The sequence below is a fragment of the Seriola dumerili genome, unplaced genomic scaffold, assembly GCF_002260705.1.
Source record: "Seriola dumerili isolate Sdu_G_001 unplaced genomic scaffold, Sdu_1.0 BDQW01000169.1, whole genome shotgun sequence".
NCBI lineage: Eukaryota > Metazoa > Chordata > Actinopteri > Carangiformes > Carangidae > Seriola > Seriola dumerili.
Genome location: NW_019174424.1, coordinates 3,241,646 through 3,260,609, shown reverse-complemented (window position 1 = coordinate 3,260,609; position 18,964 = coordinate 3,241,646). Strand labels below are relative to the sequence as shown.

The following is an 18,964-nucleotide window of genomic DNA, read 5'->3' as shown; positions in this document are numbered from 1 at the left end:
CTCACGTATGTCTGTTTTCAATCGCATCTCATTGCATGACCTTGGTGCACTGTTCTCACCAACAGCCAGGGAGTCGGTCAAGACGCAGTCAGCATACTGAATTCTATGGCCAATATTATCAATACAACAGGTCAAATGTTGAAGAGAAAAGTGCTCTAGAATATGCCCACATACATGCTTTCTTTGACACAGATGCTAGATCACACAAAAAGGGAAGAGATACCACTAAAGTGAAGAAGACATCATAACATCACCAATACCATGAACAGCTTGAAAAGTCCCTGAACAGTCCAAACAAGACTGAATGAAAACAGAGAGCAGGACAATAAAAGATAAAAACCGATTTGATATCCTTTTCACTTTCCCTTTTCACAATGTCTTTATTTTACAGAACTGGATTTCTCAATGGCATTTTTTCTATTCCACTTATCAAGCAAACATGAAGGTATTCTGAGTTTAGCAAAGCACGGCAGTGTTACACATTGGTCTCAGGGTTAAATCTAGGTCAGTCTCATAAAATAAACACTTGCATGGAGACACATAAGGTGCTCAGAGGGAAACAGGTCAAGAACAAACAGCAGTCAAACACACCAATTCAAACATGCCCTCAACACACTGCTCTTAACTTCAGTTGCTCTTCATGAATACTGCTGAATTGAGTAGTTTGTAGTATAACTCAGCAGCTGTACCTTGCAGTTTTAAGCAGGGCTCAATGGAAAGACTGTGGAGTAGTTCAGCTTATTTTTTAAAAATTTTAAATTTCATTTGCTCAAAAGGAATATATATCCATGTGTTTGGGTTTTGAAAAAGGCATGACACCCAAACAGAATTACAAATTAGTGTGATGCTGGTCTTTAGTAAATTTACTGTCACAGTTACAACTGCATCTCACAAGCCGGATGTGGCATCTACACATGTATTTTAGGTGGTTTTGAGGAAGGAGCACTTGAGCTCACCTGAACAAAATTTTTGGGAACCACTAGTTTAACTGATAAGAGTTTGATCATTTATGAATAAAAATTGACTGGTTAAAGCTCTTCAAAACTGAGGTCAAACTAATTTCATTTTCAGACTTTCTCGTTAAGGTCTAGTGACCTATGATGGGAATTTGTACATCTTTTTTATATAATAATATAATATTTAAAAAAAATAGATATATGGACAATGAAAAAATGTTAGCTGCAGCCGTATTCATGATGGTACAAGAAACCTCAACAAGAGATGTCAATCCACCTTTTTAACATCAAAAATTAGACATTACACAATACAGGATCTCATTTCACAATTCACTATTTCACAATACACCATGAAAACATTAACAAACCATTTCAATACCTAATATTTTTACAACAACAACAACAAAAAACTGTTCCCTTTTTCAGTGCTCCCACTTCAATAATTATTTCACTATTGCAAAACTATGTAAAACTCCGGCATTTGAAACATCATAGGCCTGTTTTAACTATCGTAATGTATTCTAGAGAAGCCCTTATTTTAGTCAGACAACTGTGGACATATTTTAGTGGTCCTCTGTGTGTGCAAACTAAAACTCAGCCTTAATTCCATTCCACCTTTCCCTCTGAAGGCTGAGACCAGCTAAATTATTCATTAATGGCTGAGCTGGGATCTCACACAGCTATGTATGGGACAACCTGCAGTCACGCAGATCCATCCACCAGCTGCCTAATATCAGTCTACTTCACCTCACACTGCACCTATATATATCCATCTTTCTCGTTGTCTGACAATGTGGCAAGAAATATGTAAACAGCCAGTTTGCACAACTGTCAGTCAGACCGTCTGCATTTATTTATCTGGGCAGCTGGTCATGCAGAGAAGGTGTGTGTGATTCTGTCAATTAGAGAGAGAGATGGAGTGTAGGTGTCACTGAGGGAGGAGAGGAACATGCTACAGTATGTGAGCTTCCTGTCTTTCCCTGTCTAAACCATCTGATACAGTCTGACACAAGAGAAGGGTGTGTATACTTGCTCTCCTGAGGATTGTTTCTAGAGGAACCAGTATTCCCAGGTCTGCCCTGAATTACAAGCGGTGTTAAGGCTGAGGTGTTTGTTTCACTGCTTATAATGGTGGTCCTAACAGCTCGAGTTGGTTATGCAACACTTAGGTTTTGCTGCAACAGAACCATGAATTTTTTTAAAGCAACAATTCAATATTTGACTGTTTTCTGAAATGTTTGCAGAACATGATGTGACACTTCCTCTCAATAATAACCAGCAAACTGACAGTAAACTCTATCGACAGTAAACGCAATTGGTGATAAACTATTTTATACGTGTGACTATTTAAATGTTGTTATGGTTTACTACTCTATAATACCTTTCTGATCTCTAAGGCTGTTGATATTATTGTTCAAAAATATGTATATTGAACCAACAGAAGCAAATCATTGCCTTTGAAGGATCAATACTGTTACACTTTACAGTTCCGCATTACTTTAGAATTTAGGGAATAAAACTGACATTGAATTTCAAACATTTTCATTTAGTGTTACATTCAGAGAATTGTCATATTAAAGGAATAGTTTGACATTTTTACATTATTTGCTTTAATGCTGAAAGTTAGAAGAGAAGATCAATATCACTCCCATGACTTATCCTGTAAATATAAGGCTACAGCCTGTTGGCTTATCTTAGCATAAAGACAGGGGGAAATAGTCCAGCAAATAACCCCACACAAAACCACAACTTTTCATTTCTACATTTCAGTTTTTGAACAGATTAAAGGAACAAGATATAACGTGTTCATTTGTGAGCCTTAGATGTGTCATTAGGCAGACTTTGATATCTTTGGATGACGCCAGGCTAGCTGTTGCCCAGCTTCCAGTCTTTATGCAAGCCTAGGCTAACAGGCTTCCGGCTGTGGCTTTATGTTTACCACACAGATATGAGAGAGGTATTGATCTGCTCGTTTCACTCTCAACAGGAAAACAAAAACATCAAACTATCCCTTTAACAAAACATACAGTGAAACACTTGACAGTTCAAAGTATGTTATTGGCAATCTGCCACTGACTAATCTTTGGTGCCAGTCAGTGTCAGCTGTTGACTGGTCAATGGAAGATACAAATTATTTTATGCAACAGATGCCCTGCTTTTCAAAGATTGGTATGTGGACTGACAGCTAACAGCATTTTACTGAACCTGCAACCCACTTCCTGCCAAACTATCACCCACCTGAGGAGAGGGACAGGCTGCCTCGCACATCCTCTGCCACCTGACGCACAACACTGGAGTTACCGGGCACATAGGCCAGCTGTAAGTGCTGCAAGAACCTCTTCGGTAGTATGTCGACAGCGTAGCTCTCATAGATCGTGGCATTCGGGTAGTCCTTAAAAGGCACCTTCTGACGCAGCACGATGAGGATGCATGAGAAGAGCAAGGGCAGGAGTATCTCCACCAGTGTTACCAGGATCTGACGTTTCTGGAGCGCAGAAATAAGAGAGATTATCAGTCATCCGTTTGGTGGGGATGTATAAAGTGAGAATAAAAATGGTAAAAGGCAAAACACGGTGATATGTCAAAAGTAAACATGTTCTCTGAAAGTGCTAACTACAAATAAATTCATGCAAGGTGGAGACTGGGCATCAATATATTCTTTTCACACTCTTCAGAATTAAACCTAGACAATTTCACAGAGAGTTTAATTGAAGCATAATTTATATGACAACTTCTTCCTGTTGAATGATGGGACTACAAAGTGATTTGGACAGTTTCAGGACATTACACAGTCAATCTCAGAGAGAGAGAGACCTTCCACTTTCAGCACTAAATCAGTTATTACTTAGAGGAATATATAAAACCCAAGAACGTACACGTTCCCTGCTTGTGCACATTGATAATAAAAAGTGTTTTAAGGAATAAATATATTTCATATTATAGTATACACATTTGAGCAATACTGTTTTTATGCAAGGTTTCCTCTTTAACCTTTTCAGTTACTGACCAAATTATGTGCGTAGCACTCCATGTCAAAACCTGTGAAGTTGGTTATGAATGCATGGTCAGTATACTTTACTTCATCATGTATTAACTGATTTGAATAACAGTGTTGTTAGATTAATGCTTTATTTAATGCAGACAATGTAGTTGAAGCTTTTGAATAGCTGTTTGAGTTCAACCAACACTGATCACTGATGTATTTAAGAGTTTTTTTTTCCAATTTTTACATAGTAAAAACGAATGTGTGTGTGTGTGTGTGTGTGTGTGTGTGTGTGTGTGTGTGTGTGTGTGTGTGTGTGTGTGTGCGTGTGCGTGTGTGTGTGTTTTGTTGCAGACTTGATATCCAGGAGACTAAGGGCAGTCATGGTGCTGCGGGTGCCAGTGGGACAGTGTCCATGTGGACTCTGACATACAGGTAATGGTGCACTGGCACGTAAATACAAAACTTGAATGAGGAACAAAATAACACTGGGGTAATTGTCTCAAGTATAAACAGCCAAGAAATCATTAATCTCATCAGTTTCTTGGACGTGGCTGCTTTTATTGAGGAAACAGGTTTAAAATAGATCATGTATGAATTCCAGTGATAGGCTCTTATTTTGGGGGTGGGTAATATACAATATAGTTACTTTTATTAATTCACACGCATTCTTTTTTCTCATGTTAGGCTAAATGTTGCAGAACAAAGAACAAGCTCAATGATACCATTCATAAGTAGAGTAGCTGTAGATGAGCTGGAAATATGTCAAAGTCAAAGTTTTCTAAATGTGGCAGGACACCACCAGAAAACAAGATAGCCCGGGAAGATAAGGTCTTTGCCAGTCTTTGCTTTATAAACAATCATTTACAATGTTCACAATTTCCTTGTGAGGTAAAATATGATGACCCATTATATTTTTTAATACAGATTATGCGATTATGTACTCTGTGTCTGTGCTCTGCAGCCTATGTTTCTTTCCTGCCTGGACCTAATGGAGTCTGTAGTCTCTAGATAACCACAACAGGAGCAGCAGTGGGTGGACAAAGAGTGATGGAGCAACAGCCTCACACCAGCATGCTATGCAGCAAATGGCCAATTCCATTTCTGAATAGTTGCAGCATTGTGAAACCATTAACTGATATTAATACTATGCAGGCAGCCATTCAGAGCAATGCACAGCCAGAAATGTGCCAATATGCTATGCTAGTGGAAATCAGACACTTTTTAGTGTAACATTTTTTTTCCTATCTTCTGTAAACTGAGGACAGAGTCTGAGTCTGATGATATTATGTTCCATGAAATACATATCTTATGCAAGCAGCAAGTAATCTGTTACTGCAGGACACCTGGTCTAACTTGGAGATTTGAGATGTGATCTGGTGTGTGTAACCTGCCTAACATGTTAGCCAACAAATGAAAAGCTAAACACACAATATAGACACATGAATCTATAGTTGCGCAATAGAAAAATCTGTTTGTTATGATGATACCTGTCTCATGATCAAGTCTCATGATATACAGTATGTCGCAACAAAATTTAAAGCAACCGAATTTCTGAAGTTATAAATACTGATTTCCAGAAAAGACAGCCATATAAGGCTAGGAAAAGCATGTGACAGCCACCACTGCAATGACCAAGCTAGAGTCTGTGATACAACAACAAAGTGCAGGCACACAGTCAAACAGTCTCCAAGTGGCTGGATAACATCATAAAGTTGTAGAAAAACAAAGTGTTAATCAGTTTACTGTATCTATGATGTCACATGAGCTAATAACTAAATAAACACTGCAATAAGGGCCTCTGCTCTGCAAACACAGCTATGCCTGATAATTCACAGTTGCAAACAATGTCACCACCCAATAAAGACATATACAGGCTGAGTGTAGGGTCACCTTCTTGAAACTTACCTGCTGAAGATAGTTTTTCCACACCAACAGCCCAAATTGTCTCATGATAGCCATTTTGATCAGTACACAGGACACAGTCCAGTCAGCCTTCTACAGTGGCTGGAGACAGAACGAGAATGACATTTTCAGTTTCAGGTAAAGCCCCTAATATACATCCTTTGCAATGTTTATGAAGGTTTCTTAAATGTTAGTGTTGAGTTTTCGAAAAAAAAAAAAGCTCTGACCAACTGCGCTGGTTGTAAAGGTTTCTGATCTCAGTTTCCATTTAACAAAAATAAACATCAAGAAAGCAAAAGAGAAAAAAAGAGAAGTGATATTGAGCAATCAGCAGCATCACAATTAGAAAAATGTTCCAGTTATTTTCAAAACCAGAGACAGAAGAGATGTCTAACAACTACCATAAAAACAAAGAGGTGATATCAACCTGGAAATGAGTTCAGATAGAAAAAAGGAAACAAAGGCAAATTAGCCAAAGATAAAAACAGGCCTTTGACATCTTCATGCTGAACCAGTTCGACAAGCAAAAGGATATTATCTTTTTAGTTGAAACAGGGCTATATGATGGTCACAGAGAAAAACAAAGAACTATTTACAACAGCTAATAAACACATGCTGACAGAATATTGAACTTTTGCTAATACTGATAGTCACATAGATACAGAGCACAGAGGGCAATCAATGCATAGAAACTTTTAAAGCTACAGCAACCAGATTTACCTCATGGGAGAGTCATAGCACCAACACTTCGGCCTCAGTGGACTGTTTCACAGAAAAGCACACAGGTTCATGAATGCAACGAAACTGGTTATGTTGAGTCTGTCTTAATTTCACACTAGCGTCATTCATCTCTAAGTGGCTACGTCCCGTTCATGATATATCAGGGGTCATTTTATGTTAATATTATCAGTGTAATTGAATTCAAAAGGCCACTGGCTACATATTTAAAGCCACCACTTCTCTATTAGCCCGTTGTTGCAAACAAAATACATTAAAAAATATGCCGTAATAGACGTGAATGTTTTCCTTATAAACTCGAACCCGCCTTTCTCATCTTTAATTGGGCCAACGCAGGCTTCTGGCCCTCCTGATTGGACAATCAATCTGCTCGTCAATCCCTATGGATTCTGATGAATGCTAATAATGGAGCTGCAGGACAAAGCTAGGTTTTTTTTCCCGAAATATAATATGCTGACTCACAGTCTAATCTTCAAATGTCTTCAACGAAGCGACCCAATAATGTTTTGTCACATAACTATGTCAAATTACCTCAAAAAAGCTGTTTTCGGCACATGAATTTCACAAGCTGCGATCCCTTTTTCCTGTCGAGGTGAAAACAGTTCCTCCTTTTTGTCTTAAACCGATAAGAAAACCATCACTGCGGGGCTTCTTCCTTTACCAACACCACCGATGCTCAGCTAGGCATTAGTCAAGGCAAGGACGTCTGTAGCCCGGTCCTGGTTTTTCTCCTACAGTCCAGTTTGGTGCCTGCTAGCGAGATGACATTGCACCAGCTGCGGGATAAGCCCGTGAATTCATCGCAAAATGTAGGGACAACCGTCAACAAACACGTCACGTGATCTCACTGGAACTAGAGTGTCACGTGATCTCAACACCTGGACGTTATGACCACATGTACATGAAAACTACAATATATATTGCATTATTTACACGTTGTGCCTCATATTTATTTATTATTTTAACGTATTTATTTATTATTGTAATTTCTACTAGTAGTATTGTGGTCCTTGTAGATTGTTCACTTTTTTATTTTTGCTCTCATGAATATTTACCTTTTTTCTACGTTGAAGTAACAGGTTAACGCTTGAAAATGCTCCCTTTCTACACTACTTAGGTTATTCATCGAATGAGTACTCTTGTGACTTAACTGACTGACGCTTCAAATTGGCTGGGTCCTACAATCCCCATAATGCATCCCAGTAGTGCAGTGGTGGAATGTAACTGTACATTTACTCAAGTACTGTACCTAAGTACAAGTTTTACTTCCTCTACCACTGAAACAGAACACCAACATCTTTCAAATTCCACAGCTCCAGTTTGTAACAAAGCCTTTCTGTTTTAAATTAATTACTAAACTGTAATAAATTTGAAGTCTCACTACTCTTGCATATATTTAAGGCCTATTTTACTACTTTTAGACAAAGTGCTTGTCAACCAGGATTCAGTATAAATTCTGTAGGAAAAAAAGAGTCCTAGTTTTTCAAAGTCTAAATGCTGTTTTAAAGCCCTTTCCACACTGCAAGGAGAGAGATAAAAAAAAATAATGAAATAAGTTCATGAGATTCTTATCTCTAAACTCAGTCTTGCTTGAAACTAACCAGGGAATAATTTGGTGTAAATCTATTACAAATTAAACTCCATGTGAGTGGTGGCATGAAAAGTAACATCACAAGGAAATGTGCATGATGGCTTGTTTTATTTGAACTCAATACAAAAATTACATATTCACATCACATGTCTAATGAGGAAACACTGTACTGTATAAAAACAGACATTTCACAACAAACACTGCCTTTTTGGAATGAAGCAAATACAATTTCAAGTAGTAGTGGCATGTTCTTTTTCTTTTTTCCATTTATACATATAGTACTATGTACATTTATAAAACACAGGCGATAACCAGTCTGAAGTAACAGTTTAAAAATGTATTTACAGTCAGTCACAAGCATTTAGATATTGTATACTCTGTGTCCTGGAGTAGGAATAAAGTACTTTCAAAATCCCATCAAGTAATAATTTTCCTTTAGTGTCTGAGCTTCCACTTCTCTCCAAGGAGGCAAAACAAATCCATTCAAAAATACTTTAGTATTGATTGTTCAAGCATAAAAATGGTCACATTTCATTGAATTGTGCTCCTCCTGTGACGATAAAAGTGCTAGACCTAATTCAGATGGGAAGAAAACTGGGTACAACTTGTCAGCATGTTAAGAATTTCCTGTTGCATCAGGTGGCTCATTGCTTCTGAGCTCATAATTTAATGAGTGTGAAGCACCAAACACTTGGATGATAAAGCTGAGGTTGGTACAATAGTCAACCTGCTGGTGATTCTTGACTAGTCCCATTAGAAGCACACCTTACTGAAAATAGTGTCAATATCTCAACAGGTAACATCTTAATATCCAGCTGGTGTTCCTGATGGGATTAGAATACTTAACAGCACAAGTGGTGTATATGTACAAGACTGCAGAAGATGCAGACTACTAAAAGACTCATTTCACAGCTCTGTTTCTTTTGAAGTAGATGCCCTGAAAACACAAATGACACCACAGTACCTTTGGCAAACACATGTAGAACTTAGGACAAAACTGAACAAGAAATCATACATTTTTTTAGGCTTCAGATACACATTTTCATCAACTATGACAGAGTAGTCGCTTATTAATGACATTCACCAAATACAATATAGATCCTTGTATAGACAGTGCATATCAGAGACTAAGATAACCAAAACAATCACAATAACATGGTCACAATAACATGGTAGCTATGTTTTTCAAAATATGGTCATAACAATGAACTTTTTGCCCCCCAAACAAGTCCGTGAGGTTCTTTCCCAACTATCTAACATGATCTGAGATAGGTTGTTGTAGAAGCCTGTAAAACAACAGAAATGGCACCCATTGTACCAGGGTCCTGAGGAAAGTCAAGTTATGTTCCAGTGGTTTGAGAGCTGACTGTGAGTCTAGGTTCATGGGAGGTATTTTATTGCGCCATATCTGTAAACATGTAAATGAAATGCAATGTAATAGAAAGGCAAGTTTCTAGATATTTCATCTTTAGGTATTTATTTTCCCTTACTTGTCTGAAACCTCAAAGCATCTTGATCTTCTGTCAATTGACGGACCAATCCAGACTGACAGGGGTGAGGAACGGCGTCGAGAACTAAAGGAAAGTGCTGGAGGATAATGACTGAGCAGGTGGCCTGTGAACAGCCTGGGGCCGTTAAAATAACCACTGTCTATAGGCTCAGAAACCCCACATTGGTAGAATACTTGTCCTCTTCCCCGTCATCTTCTTTTTCCCTTTCCACCTCACCTCCACTATGAGCCGCTGAGTTCTTCCTCTTCACTTGTTTGCTGGAGGTGCCCCGGGGCCTCTGCATGGGCACCAAAAGGCGGAAGCCTGGCTGGGCATCAGCAGAAGCCGCACCCAAAGAAGTGGTAAAGGTCTTGAACGTGCAAGGCATGAGGGAGGATGAAGAGCATGTAGATGAGGGGCTAACACAGAGGACAGAGGAGTATCCTGAGCTGTGAAGGTCTGTGGAGAAGGAAAGGGGTTCCTGGCCTTGGCAATCCTTGTTCACCTCCCTTTCCGCTTCACAGAAGCTGTCTTCATCACTGGACAGGGCTCTGCAGTGCTCCAGTGTTCTGTCTGCATCAGTCAGCGGTTGCAGTTTGACAGATATCATCGATGCTATTGAAAGACAAGAGATGTTAGAGAGTCAGTGATCAAATTTTATACAAACTACAGGCTGTAACAGTCTGTACAGCTGCTTTCATCCATCCACATTTGTCCATGACAATGCCTGCATAATAATAAGGCCTAAATTTATGTGCGCTTTTACTATGCTGGACATTGCAACTGCCGAGTCATCTCTAATCACATAATGTCCTACTGGAAGACTGATACATGCATTTGATCCATATATGGATTAGCTAATTTATATGCTAGTAGTCATACTGGAAAAAAATGTGGTCAGCCACTCACAATCACCATCTTTCTCTCCCTCGCTCTCTTCCTCCTGGTCTCCCTCATAACCTGAACAGGAAGTGTCCAAGCTCCAATCCAGGATGTCGCCTACCAGTGTCTCCTCCTGATTGGACAGCTCTGCTGTGGGAGTTGCCACAAAGCTGGCTCTGTGGGCCTGCATACTGTCATCACGTCTCCTTGGGAGAAAGTGGACAAGCAGTGGGTGACAGTGAGTCATTGGAGCATCTCACAGATGGCACAAACAAAAACTCCTTCTGGACAACACAGTTCACAAATATGTTTGTCATGGAGCACAGGAGACTGGGCAAGGATAAGAACTGCTAAATGTGCAAGAGTAGCAGTGGGGGGAGGGGTCACTTTGCTGTTAATTAATTGTTTCTCATAACTGAATTCTTTCCATGTCTTTCAAGTCCCGTCTTAAATACTAAGGTTCTATCGATTTTATGCACAGTACATTTTGCAAAGCTGGAAGCTATAGTATATGAATATAATAAATAAAATTTTTTCAACTGGGATATCCTTTTCTGGTCTTACATGCTGCCTAATAGTCAACTGATACAGTTTCCATATCATTTGACCTTTGGTGGTAGGTGCAATAAGCAGTGAATGTCTGCTTGGCCAATTCTTACTGATTTTTTTGTCAAACTGTGTCACAAGCATCTAAGTTAGATTGAATTCTGAAGAGTAATTCAAATGAAAAATAAACATCACAATATTGACCTCCATGGATATAACGCGACTTTATCACACTCACATTATCAAGTGACACAAAAATATGGTTACATTGGTATTACATGGGGTGGACACAAAATATTAACATTTGTAAAATCAAACTCAATCCATGCACATTAACCCCACAATAAATAAATGTTAATATTGCATCCCTCCAACTTGTCCAGGCCCTTATTGCAAAAGAATTAGCAAACTATGGCTAAATTAAAAAATAATGAACATAATGTTTAATACTACACCATATTAGAAAGTAGCAGCTATTCAATGGCCCAAGTAAGCTTGAGAGCTCACAGCGAACTACATAATTAAAAAATAATAATGATGATTAAATATTTAATGGGACCGGTAAAGTTTTTTAGGGGCCAGCAGCTTGTGTTCAATTATGCACAGTGTTCATAGCTCATAGTATAGCTAGTTCTTCACAGCAACATTTGGTTTATGTTTAAAAGCCATTACTGTATTTTTTTTTTTAATACGACCTAGCTCTAATGTGTCGTAATATGGAACCTGTGTAGTAACTGGCTTACCTCTTGTTGGTGCTGGATGGAGAGGCGAGGAAGGTGTGGATGTCTGCTGGTTGTCCAGTGGGGCTGGGAGGCTCCATCTGAGGTTCCACCTCAGGAATCTCCAAGATCTGACACAGTTCTTTAAAATCCATCACCTTGTGGATGCCATGAAATAAAATCAGTGACCAGTTAGATTCACATAACCAATCTGAGACTTTCTGTGCTACAATTTAGAAATGTTTTTTTTTTTTTTTTAAATCAATGTCCACAATGAGAGAAGACCTTTCCTATTACCTGCAATGGAACCAAAAAAAAAAAAAAATCAAGTACCTTTTCTTTACTGATGTTCTGGTAGACGTCATCTTCAAACCGTTGCTTAACTCCAGTCAGAGACACGTGCCTGTAATCTTTGGGAACATCTTGACTGAAACTGAAGAGAGAAAGAGAAGGGAGGGAGTGGGTGCAGGGGTGGGGCAGTGGGGGGGGGGGGGGTTGGGAAGAAAAAATTACTGAGTTTGATCCACTTTGCTTGCTGCATCGCTATAATCACCTCTTGGGGACAAATCTTGTTACTTGTCCATTTGAGAATTACAGTTTGTCAATACGACGCTCACCTATCAAAGTGACTTAACCTGAGGCACGTTTCTGTGAGTCAGTTGGTGATTCACTGATGGTTACACACACAAATGCCTCTTACTGTCTTTTATGACCCTGTAGCTCTCTGGACTTTAAAACCTTAATGGCCATCCATTTTCTTGGTCATCAGACATTATAAACAATCTTATATCTAATATGAGCATGCTGAAAACAGCCAGACACATCAGTCAATTCGTGCCATCTCTTTTCATGGAGGAAAGCACCGTGAAGTACTGTGTGAGCAAAGGTACTTTTTGAGCAAAGGTAGAGTTACAAATCAGTGGAGTCCAATATTTTCAGTGGCATTTTCTGTAGCTTAGAGTAACAATACATTTGTATTGGTTGAATAAATGAAACTAATACTCCGTACTTATTTAAACAAGTCTGAGTATTTGTTTCTGTTCTTATATTGTTTCCACAGTGGACACCACAGATATATGAAATATGTAGCCTTTGGTGAAGGGTTGTGAGTTGACTAAAAACAAAGTATTTAACCAAGTTTACAACATGTGCAGTCATAAGGACGCTTATTCAGTTGTTTTGTTAAATACTTGTAGTTGAAAATCACCCTCCTTTTCCTACTGTGAAAGGAAGAAATTACATATAGGAATCAATACAACTTCCCTTGGCAAAAATGGCTACTAGCTTTTGTGTGGACTGTATGGATGATAATTAGAGCCAACTTTTAATCTTCCAGTGTTTTACAATAATCTCCACTTCAGTACAAATTATACTTCCTCAAAATGCAGCTAATGGACCTTTAATTTACAGAATAAACACAAGTCAATAGGTCATGGTAACACATAATCATCTCATTATAACTGATCTCATCATGGCTGATCACTTCACTTGAAGTGAATCAATGAAAAAGGTTTGAATGCTCTCTCTGTGTAGATCCACGACCTTGACCCTACAGACTGGCTGATGAGGAGGATGGGGAAAATAAATTGCTTGGCTACCAATCCAGTCAAAACACACTGTGAGAAACTTACCACTTGACATAGAGCAGCACAGAAAGGGAGACAAGGTCTTGCTTGGAGAAGCCTGTGTAGTCAGCTAACTGGCTGGGCCATATGGGGGCTGCAGAAAGGGAGACCACAGACATAAGTCAAAGTGAACATAAACTTTCCACTCAACTTAAGGTGAAAATTCTATGTGTTTGAAAAGATTTGTGTTATGTCAATGTTAAAAGGAGGACATGAGGTGTCCTTTCAACGGACGTGTCGTACATCGTACGTGTGTGTGTCAGTGTGTTATTACCATAGTGATGTAGTGCTCGTGTAAGGAGTAGTGCAGCACAGGCCAGTTTGGCAGGTGGTGGCGTAGAGAGAGCAGAGTAGAGCAGTGACAGCTCACAGATGTAACTAAATAGGTGAGTGGTCCGCCTCTCTAGAGGGAGCAGAGATAGTAGCACCTCCCCATAGTCCAGCAGTGTGGGGCTCTAAAAGGGAAGAGCATGAAATTATCATTTCTTCACATTTGCAATGTTCAAATTCAGTGCTTGAATTCCCAAAAAGATTTGGCAGGGAAATATACCTTTAAGCACATACATTCAAGAGAATGGAGGGAAATAAGAGGGAAATTTGCTCTACTCACCCTGATCTTTCCCTCCAGCACAGAGACGACCTCTCCCATCATTCGAACCAGGTCTTCATATTTGTAGGTGTTGTCAGTGAGCCAAACAGCTTCCCGTATGGTCAGGATTTCTTTACTAATATATCTGAAAAAAAAAAGAACAGAACGAAACATTGTCATAAAGCACATATAGAAATCATTTCAATTGGCATCTTTTTCGTTTATTAACTTAGTTATCCGTCCCAAAAGCCTCAACTTCCTCCTGCATCAAAGTTGGTGTCCTTGCATAATCCCTAAATCAGTATTCAACCATATTATGACATGGACATTTCAGAGAATACACATTCTCACCGTGTGCAAACTACCATGCAGGCGATGCCCAATAACTGAAGGCGAGCCTTTGGAACAGAGCGAAGAGACAGGTAGCGGTCCACGCAACCCACTGTCACATGGAGCGTCAGGCTGGAGAAGTCCTTCATGGTGGTCACCTCCACAAGCCAGTCCACCAAGATGTACCTACAGCGGCAGAAAGAGAGGGAGACAAGTTGAAATCAAAGATCAGGTGCATTGAAATTGGTATTTGACAAGATTGTAGTCTAAAAAATGCTGAAAAAATATTTTTGAAGTAATATAAATGTGGTTAATTACACTGAAATAAGAGCCAAAACATTTAAGTCCTCAGCACTCATGTTTAAGTTTATCTAGGGTAAAAGTTAACTGCAACCACCTTGGACAAGCAAGACAGTATCTGATCTTAAAAATCATTCATGCTGGCCAAATCATTACTTGAAATCAGCCTGAAGGCTACGTGGTATGTTCCCTGCTTAACAGAGAAAAGGTTTAATTTTATTCTCTGAGAAACCTGTGACTGGCACACTTTCTCTGTTCTGTTTCATCCCCTCTTTAGTAATGTCATTAAAGAAAGCTAAGATGATCAAAACACAGTGAGTCATCACAATGACTCTAATTACAACATTGAATTGTCTACAAAGATATTATGCACCAACAGACTAATCATGGTAGAGTTTCTGTTCCTGTCTACCTCATGGTGTCCTTGATGCCTCGTCTGAGGATGCCCTGAGAGCAGTGTCGTGATGCCGGGTTAGAGGAATTGAAGAGTTGGGCCACTAAGTCAGAGCAGGCCTTTGCCTCTAAACCCAGTGGATTCCCACTGCTGCACACTTTGGCCAAAGAGAGCTGGGGAAAGAAAAAGACAAACTGTTAAATAAGTGTTTCAAAAAAGCTTAAAATGGTTTGACAGCTTGTTGAATTGAATCACACACACACACAAAATAACAACAATACGGTTGAGTTTTGCATGAGTTGCTGCTGTAATTACAGATCGTGTGACTCAGATGAGTCATATTTTTTGTGATTCTGTGGTGCATCTTGGGCTTTAAAAGTCAATGAGGAGGGGAAAAAAAGGGTGTCAACAACTGTCAAGACCTCTTGGCACTGTCTCATAACGCCTCATTAAGAACAACTTCCAACTGTGGACAAATGGAGGAGTGGGAAATTAAAAAAAAAGAAATGAAACAAACACATGAAAAGCTGTCAAAAGACAAACACTTCTGTCTTTTGTATTATTATAAAATTTGTTTGTGAATAACCAAGGGAGAATAAAGCTGCAGACTGACACAGAGGGCCATCTCAAGACTGAATATGCACAAGAACACATCAAGATGATAATTTGTCTTCAGTCACACACCTGTGCCTCCCAGCATCCTTTACCAGCATAGTCCCTGAGGGTTCGGACACACTGGAGGTACCTGCCTGGATCGGCCATCTGAAATTCAAATACAAAAAAAAGAAAATCTTGTTTGGGCTCATTTGTCAATTGACATTCTCATAAAAGCTTTTTACACATTCAATAAAACATTAATCAATTTTAGTTTCAAATACCATAGACAAATGTGTGTGCGTTTGATTTTGAAATGAGGACAGTGGTCTTCATCATTACAGTCAATGTTTCCAGGAGTATCTCTGAGAAGGACACAAAATGGGAAATTCAGACTCACAGCTGTTTTACGGTTGTGTTCCCACAACAGGTAGGAGCTCTGTAGACAGCCAGCCTTCGAAGACTCTTCCAGCATAGATATGGCATCTGAGCGTCTTTCATCCTCCTGGAAAAAGGTAACAGGATTACAGATGTGAAAGACAGATCTTACACAATAAACTGACAAAATATTTTTTCCCTGCACACTAGGAAAACTGTCATTGTCTCACATTTCCTCATCTATACATAAAGGCTTGTGTGTCAAGATCCTGGAAACCAAATCTGTTTAAGCTGCATTAAATCATTTGTCATACTATTAAATAATAAAGCACAACAGAGCTGTGAATGAGGACATTCAACAGGGAACGTAAAACCACAGCTGTGTTATATGAAGACAGAAGAATCTGTGCTCCTCATGACTAGTCGGATGGCCCTCTGTGACAGCAGCATAAAGCTGTACACTTTTGATTACAGGCAAATAAAAACTGAGCTAACCACACCCAGACAGTCAGATTCAGTGTCCTTTTCATACTCACTTCAAACAGATGCAAAACTCTGGCCAAACAGTGCAATAGGGGCCCCCTCTTCTCCTATAGAAGCAAGAAAAGAAAAAAACACTGATGAACACTTGAAATATTCAATGGTCAGAGAAAAGTAGTAATCTGCTTAATTTTCCTAAAGCATTTATATTTATTATATACTCACTGCCATTGACCTCAAACTTGCATTAACAAAAACAGAAAAGGAAAGCTTCAGGAATATTATTGGAGCTTATCAATTGTTGACACAAGCTAAAATTAAATGCTCAATGTTCCATCAAGGTTGCTTCAAAAAAGAAAAAAAAAAAAAGGACATCTGCCTGTCCTCTAAACTGGCAGTAGCAAAACATACCATGTTGCTGTCACATTCAGCCTTGAGACGGTCAAACACCACGGCCTTGCAGCAGCTGCCAGTGGGTGACCACGGTGGACGGATGAACACCCAGATGAAGGGATCTGCTGTGGGAGAGCGCAGGCTCTCTGCCAGGCTGAAGAAATGGGAGGCTTTACGACCACATACATCTGCTCGTCCCTCATCACTCAACAACGCTAATGGAGAGAAAGAAGGTACAAGTCAAGAGCTGTAATCACTTACAGCATTCATCAAGACTGTTTTATGTCTCCTATTTTTATTTGACCTTAATTTAACCAGAATCATTTTGTAAAATAGATGTTAAATGTACTAAAAGAAAATCAACCCACATAATTAAAGGGGGTAAATGGTTGAATTAGGAAGTTGTGGAATGTTTAACTTACGTCCTTCATTGTACAAATAAGCAATGCCGAGCTTCACAGCAGCTTCAAAATTCCCTTTTTCCGCAGCTCTGAAGGAGGAGAGAGATTTCAAGTAAAAAAACCCATACAGAAGAAAAACAATAGACAATTTTTTTGTTTGTTTTGAATGACAGAAATGGCCATACCTCTCAAATAGCCATAAGGTGTTGGGGGATGGCCATGTGTCCCTGAAACTGACCCTGGCCCATACACTGGAGTGGTTGTCAACAATGTCCCGCAGCTGGGAGTGAACCTGTAACAGACATTAAGACAATTAGTCCTAAAACAAAGGAGCCATCTGATCCATTGCATCAAGTGGTCATAAGATGTCGAACCAGAAGAAATCTGGGATGGCATGGCACATACATGCTAGAGGTTGTGGAGGAGTATGACAGTGTGTACAGTATGTTAACTCACTGCTCTGACTGACAGCAGGTCCTCAGCAGAGAGGCACTGGATCACACAGAGGAGGACCTCCTCAGGTAGAGATAGCAAAGTTAGGGCTGGAGATCGCTTACGGACCCGTTTCCGTACTGGAACCGAGTAGCATTTTGAACAACGGCAGTGGACTACTGAAAGAAGATGGAATTAAAAGTTAGACAATTCATATATTTTCAACAAGCAGTTTTCCATCCTTCAGCATTATTCTCACATTCAGAGCAGGAAACAGCAGATACAGACCTACAGACACACACAAAAGCATTTCACATCTTTGTGCAAAGCTGGCAAACTAATTCTCACATTAATGTCAAACCAATATTTGCAGTTCATTTAAAGCAGGCCAGTAGCCTGTTAGTATGTTAGCTGATAGTAAACCACACCAAGATGAAGATTATGGCTCCACATTCAAAACGACTAACGTACATTAAGTTATCTCCGTGTGGTCTAGACAAACCTCTGTTTGAATTCGAAAATATCTAATTTCATGGAGAGATGATTACCCCAGACGTATAAAAATAAGCATACAACATCGTATAATAAATTCTTGTAAGCACTGACAGCTTTCTAACGACGGTGAGCTGAGCATATCTGACTGGGAAGTCAAACCAAGTGAGCGCCCAAATTTCCCTCCTGTGGTTCAAATACAACTAACGTTACGTTACGACCAGGTTTCATGAAGTTTAACATTATTCTTTAGTCTTTAATCACCACAAACGCTTAAAATGCCTAAATGAGACACGTTTTATATAAATACTGCCAACATTAACCCATTTGAAACTACAGTAACTTACAGGAGGAATCCATGGCTACCCCGGTTAACGTTTCTGCTGGCTAGTAGCTAGTTACCAGTGCTAACTCTGTCAAATTGCAAAAAAGTAATTCAGGCTCACAAACACTCGTTTTACATTATATGATTACTATATTTATGGTAGAAAAAAGGTCAGTTTAAGTTACTTACCGCCCGCTTTCATTGCAAGTGAAGGGATCTCTCCTCAACCAGCGATGCCTGTTACGTTAGCTACAACAGCGAGCAGTGATTTAAACGTTGAGGCGATACTAACGATACTATTACACGCATACAAACTTGCGTACTATTTCACCAGGTATCAAGATAGATAGTGTTACAATATAGCCCACTGCCTGTGTTGTGCTGTAGTAGTTGACTAATAACTTAACAAGTTGTTAGTTCT

At 39.3% G+C, this 18,964-nt stretch overlaps 2 protein-coding genes and 1 long non-coding RNA gene across 4 annotated transcripts in view; 1 reads left to right on the top strand and 2 right to left on the bottom strand.

Annotated features, from left to right (window-relative positions):
• Positions 1-7,370, bottom strand: part of abca3 (ATP binding cassette subfamily A member 3) — a 29,377-nt gene extending 22,007 nt beyond the window's left edge. The window contains exons 1-4 of one of the 2 annotated variants that reach the window (XM_022752588.1): positions 7,114-7,370; positions 6,565-6,606; positions 5,848-5,946; positions 3,195-3,441 (exon numbers count right to left, since the gene is read on the bottom strand). In XM_022752588.1, coding sequence (XP_022608309.1) covers positions 3,195-3,441; positions 5,848-5,901 — 301 coding nt within the window. In that variant the 5' untranslated portion in view covers positions 5,902-5,946; positions 6,565-6,606; positions 7,114-7,370. The remainder of the gene's footprint in view (positions 1-3,194; positions 3,442-5,847; positions 5,947-6,564; positions 6,607-7,113) is intronic. The other variant, XM_022752589.1, reaches the window with a different exon arrangement.
• Positions 370-11,271, top strand: LOC111227175. Its single transcript, XR_002665329.1, has 3 exons — positions 370-3,275; positions 4,294-4,374; positions 10,632-11,271. It is a non-coding gene; the product is annotated as an uncharacterized LOC111227175 (long non-coding RNA).
• On the bottom strand, positions 8,279-18,964 carry ccnf (cyclin F). Its single transcript, XM_022752590.1, has 17 exons — positions 18,733-18,964; positions 17,751-17,905; positions 17,480-17,586; positions 17,316-17,383; positions 16,912-17,108; positions 16,557-16,610; positions 16,043-16,147; positions 15,733-15,810; positions 15,067-15,221; positions 14,376-14,540; positions 14,046-14,169; positions 13,710-13,890; positions 13,442-13,529; positions 12,144-12,243; positions 11,835-11,968; positions 10,573-10,751; positions 8,279-10,278 (listed from the first exon to the last, which is right to left on the bottom strand). Exons 1-17 carry the CDS (start codon positions 18,743-18,745, stop codon positions 9,824-9,826), a joined length of 2,358 nt encoding a protein of 785 aa, XP_022608311.1. The 5' UTR covers positions 18,746-18,964; the 3' UTR covers positions 8,279-9,823.

Coding starts and splice junctions, on each gene's coding strand:
- ccnf (XM_022752590.1), bottom strand. Junction 16,611..16,911: donor CTGAATGTGACAGCAACATG/GTATGTTTTGCT, acceptor TTGCTTCTATAG/GAGAAGAGGGGGCCCCTATT. Junction 13,530..13,709: donor ACGAGCACTACATCACTATG/GTAATAACACAC, acceptor CCCTTTCTGCAG/CCCCCATATGGCCCAGCCAG.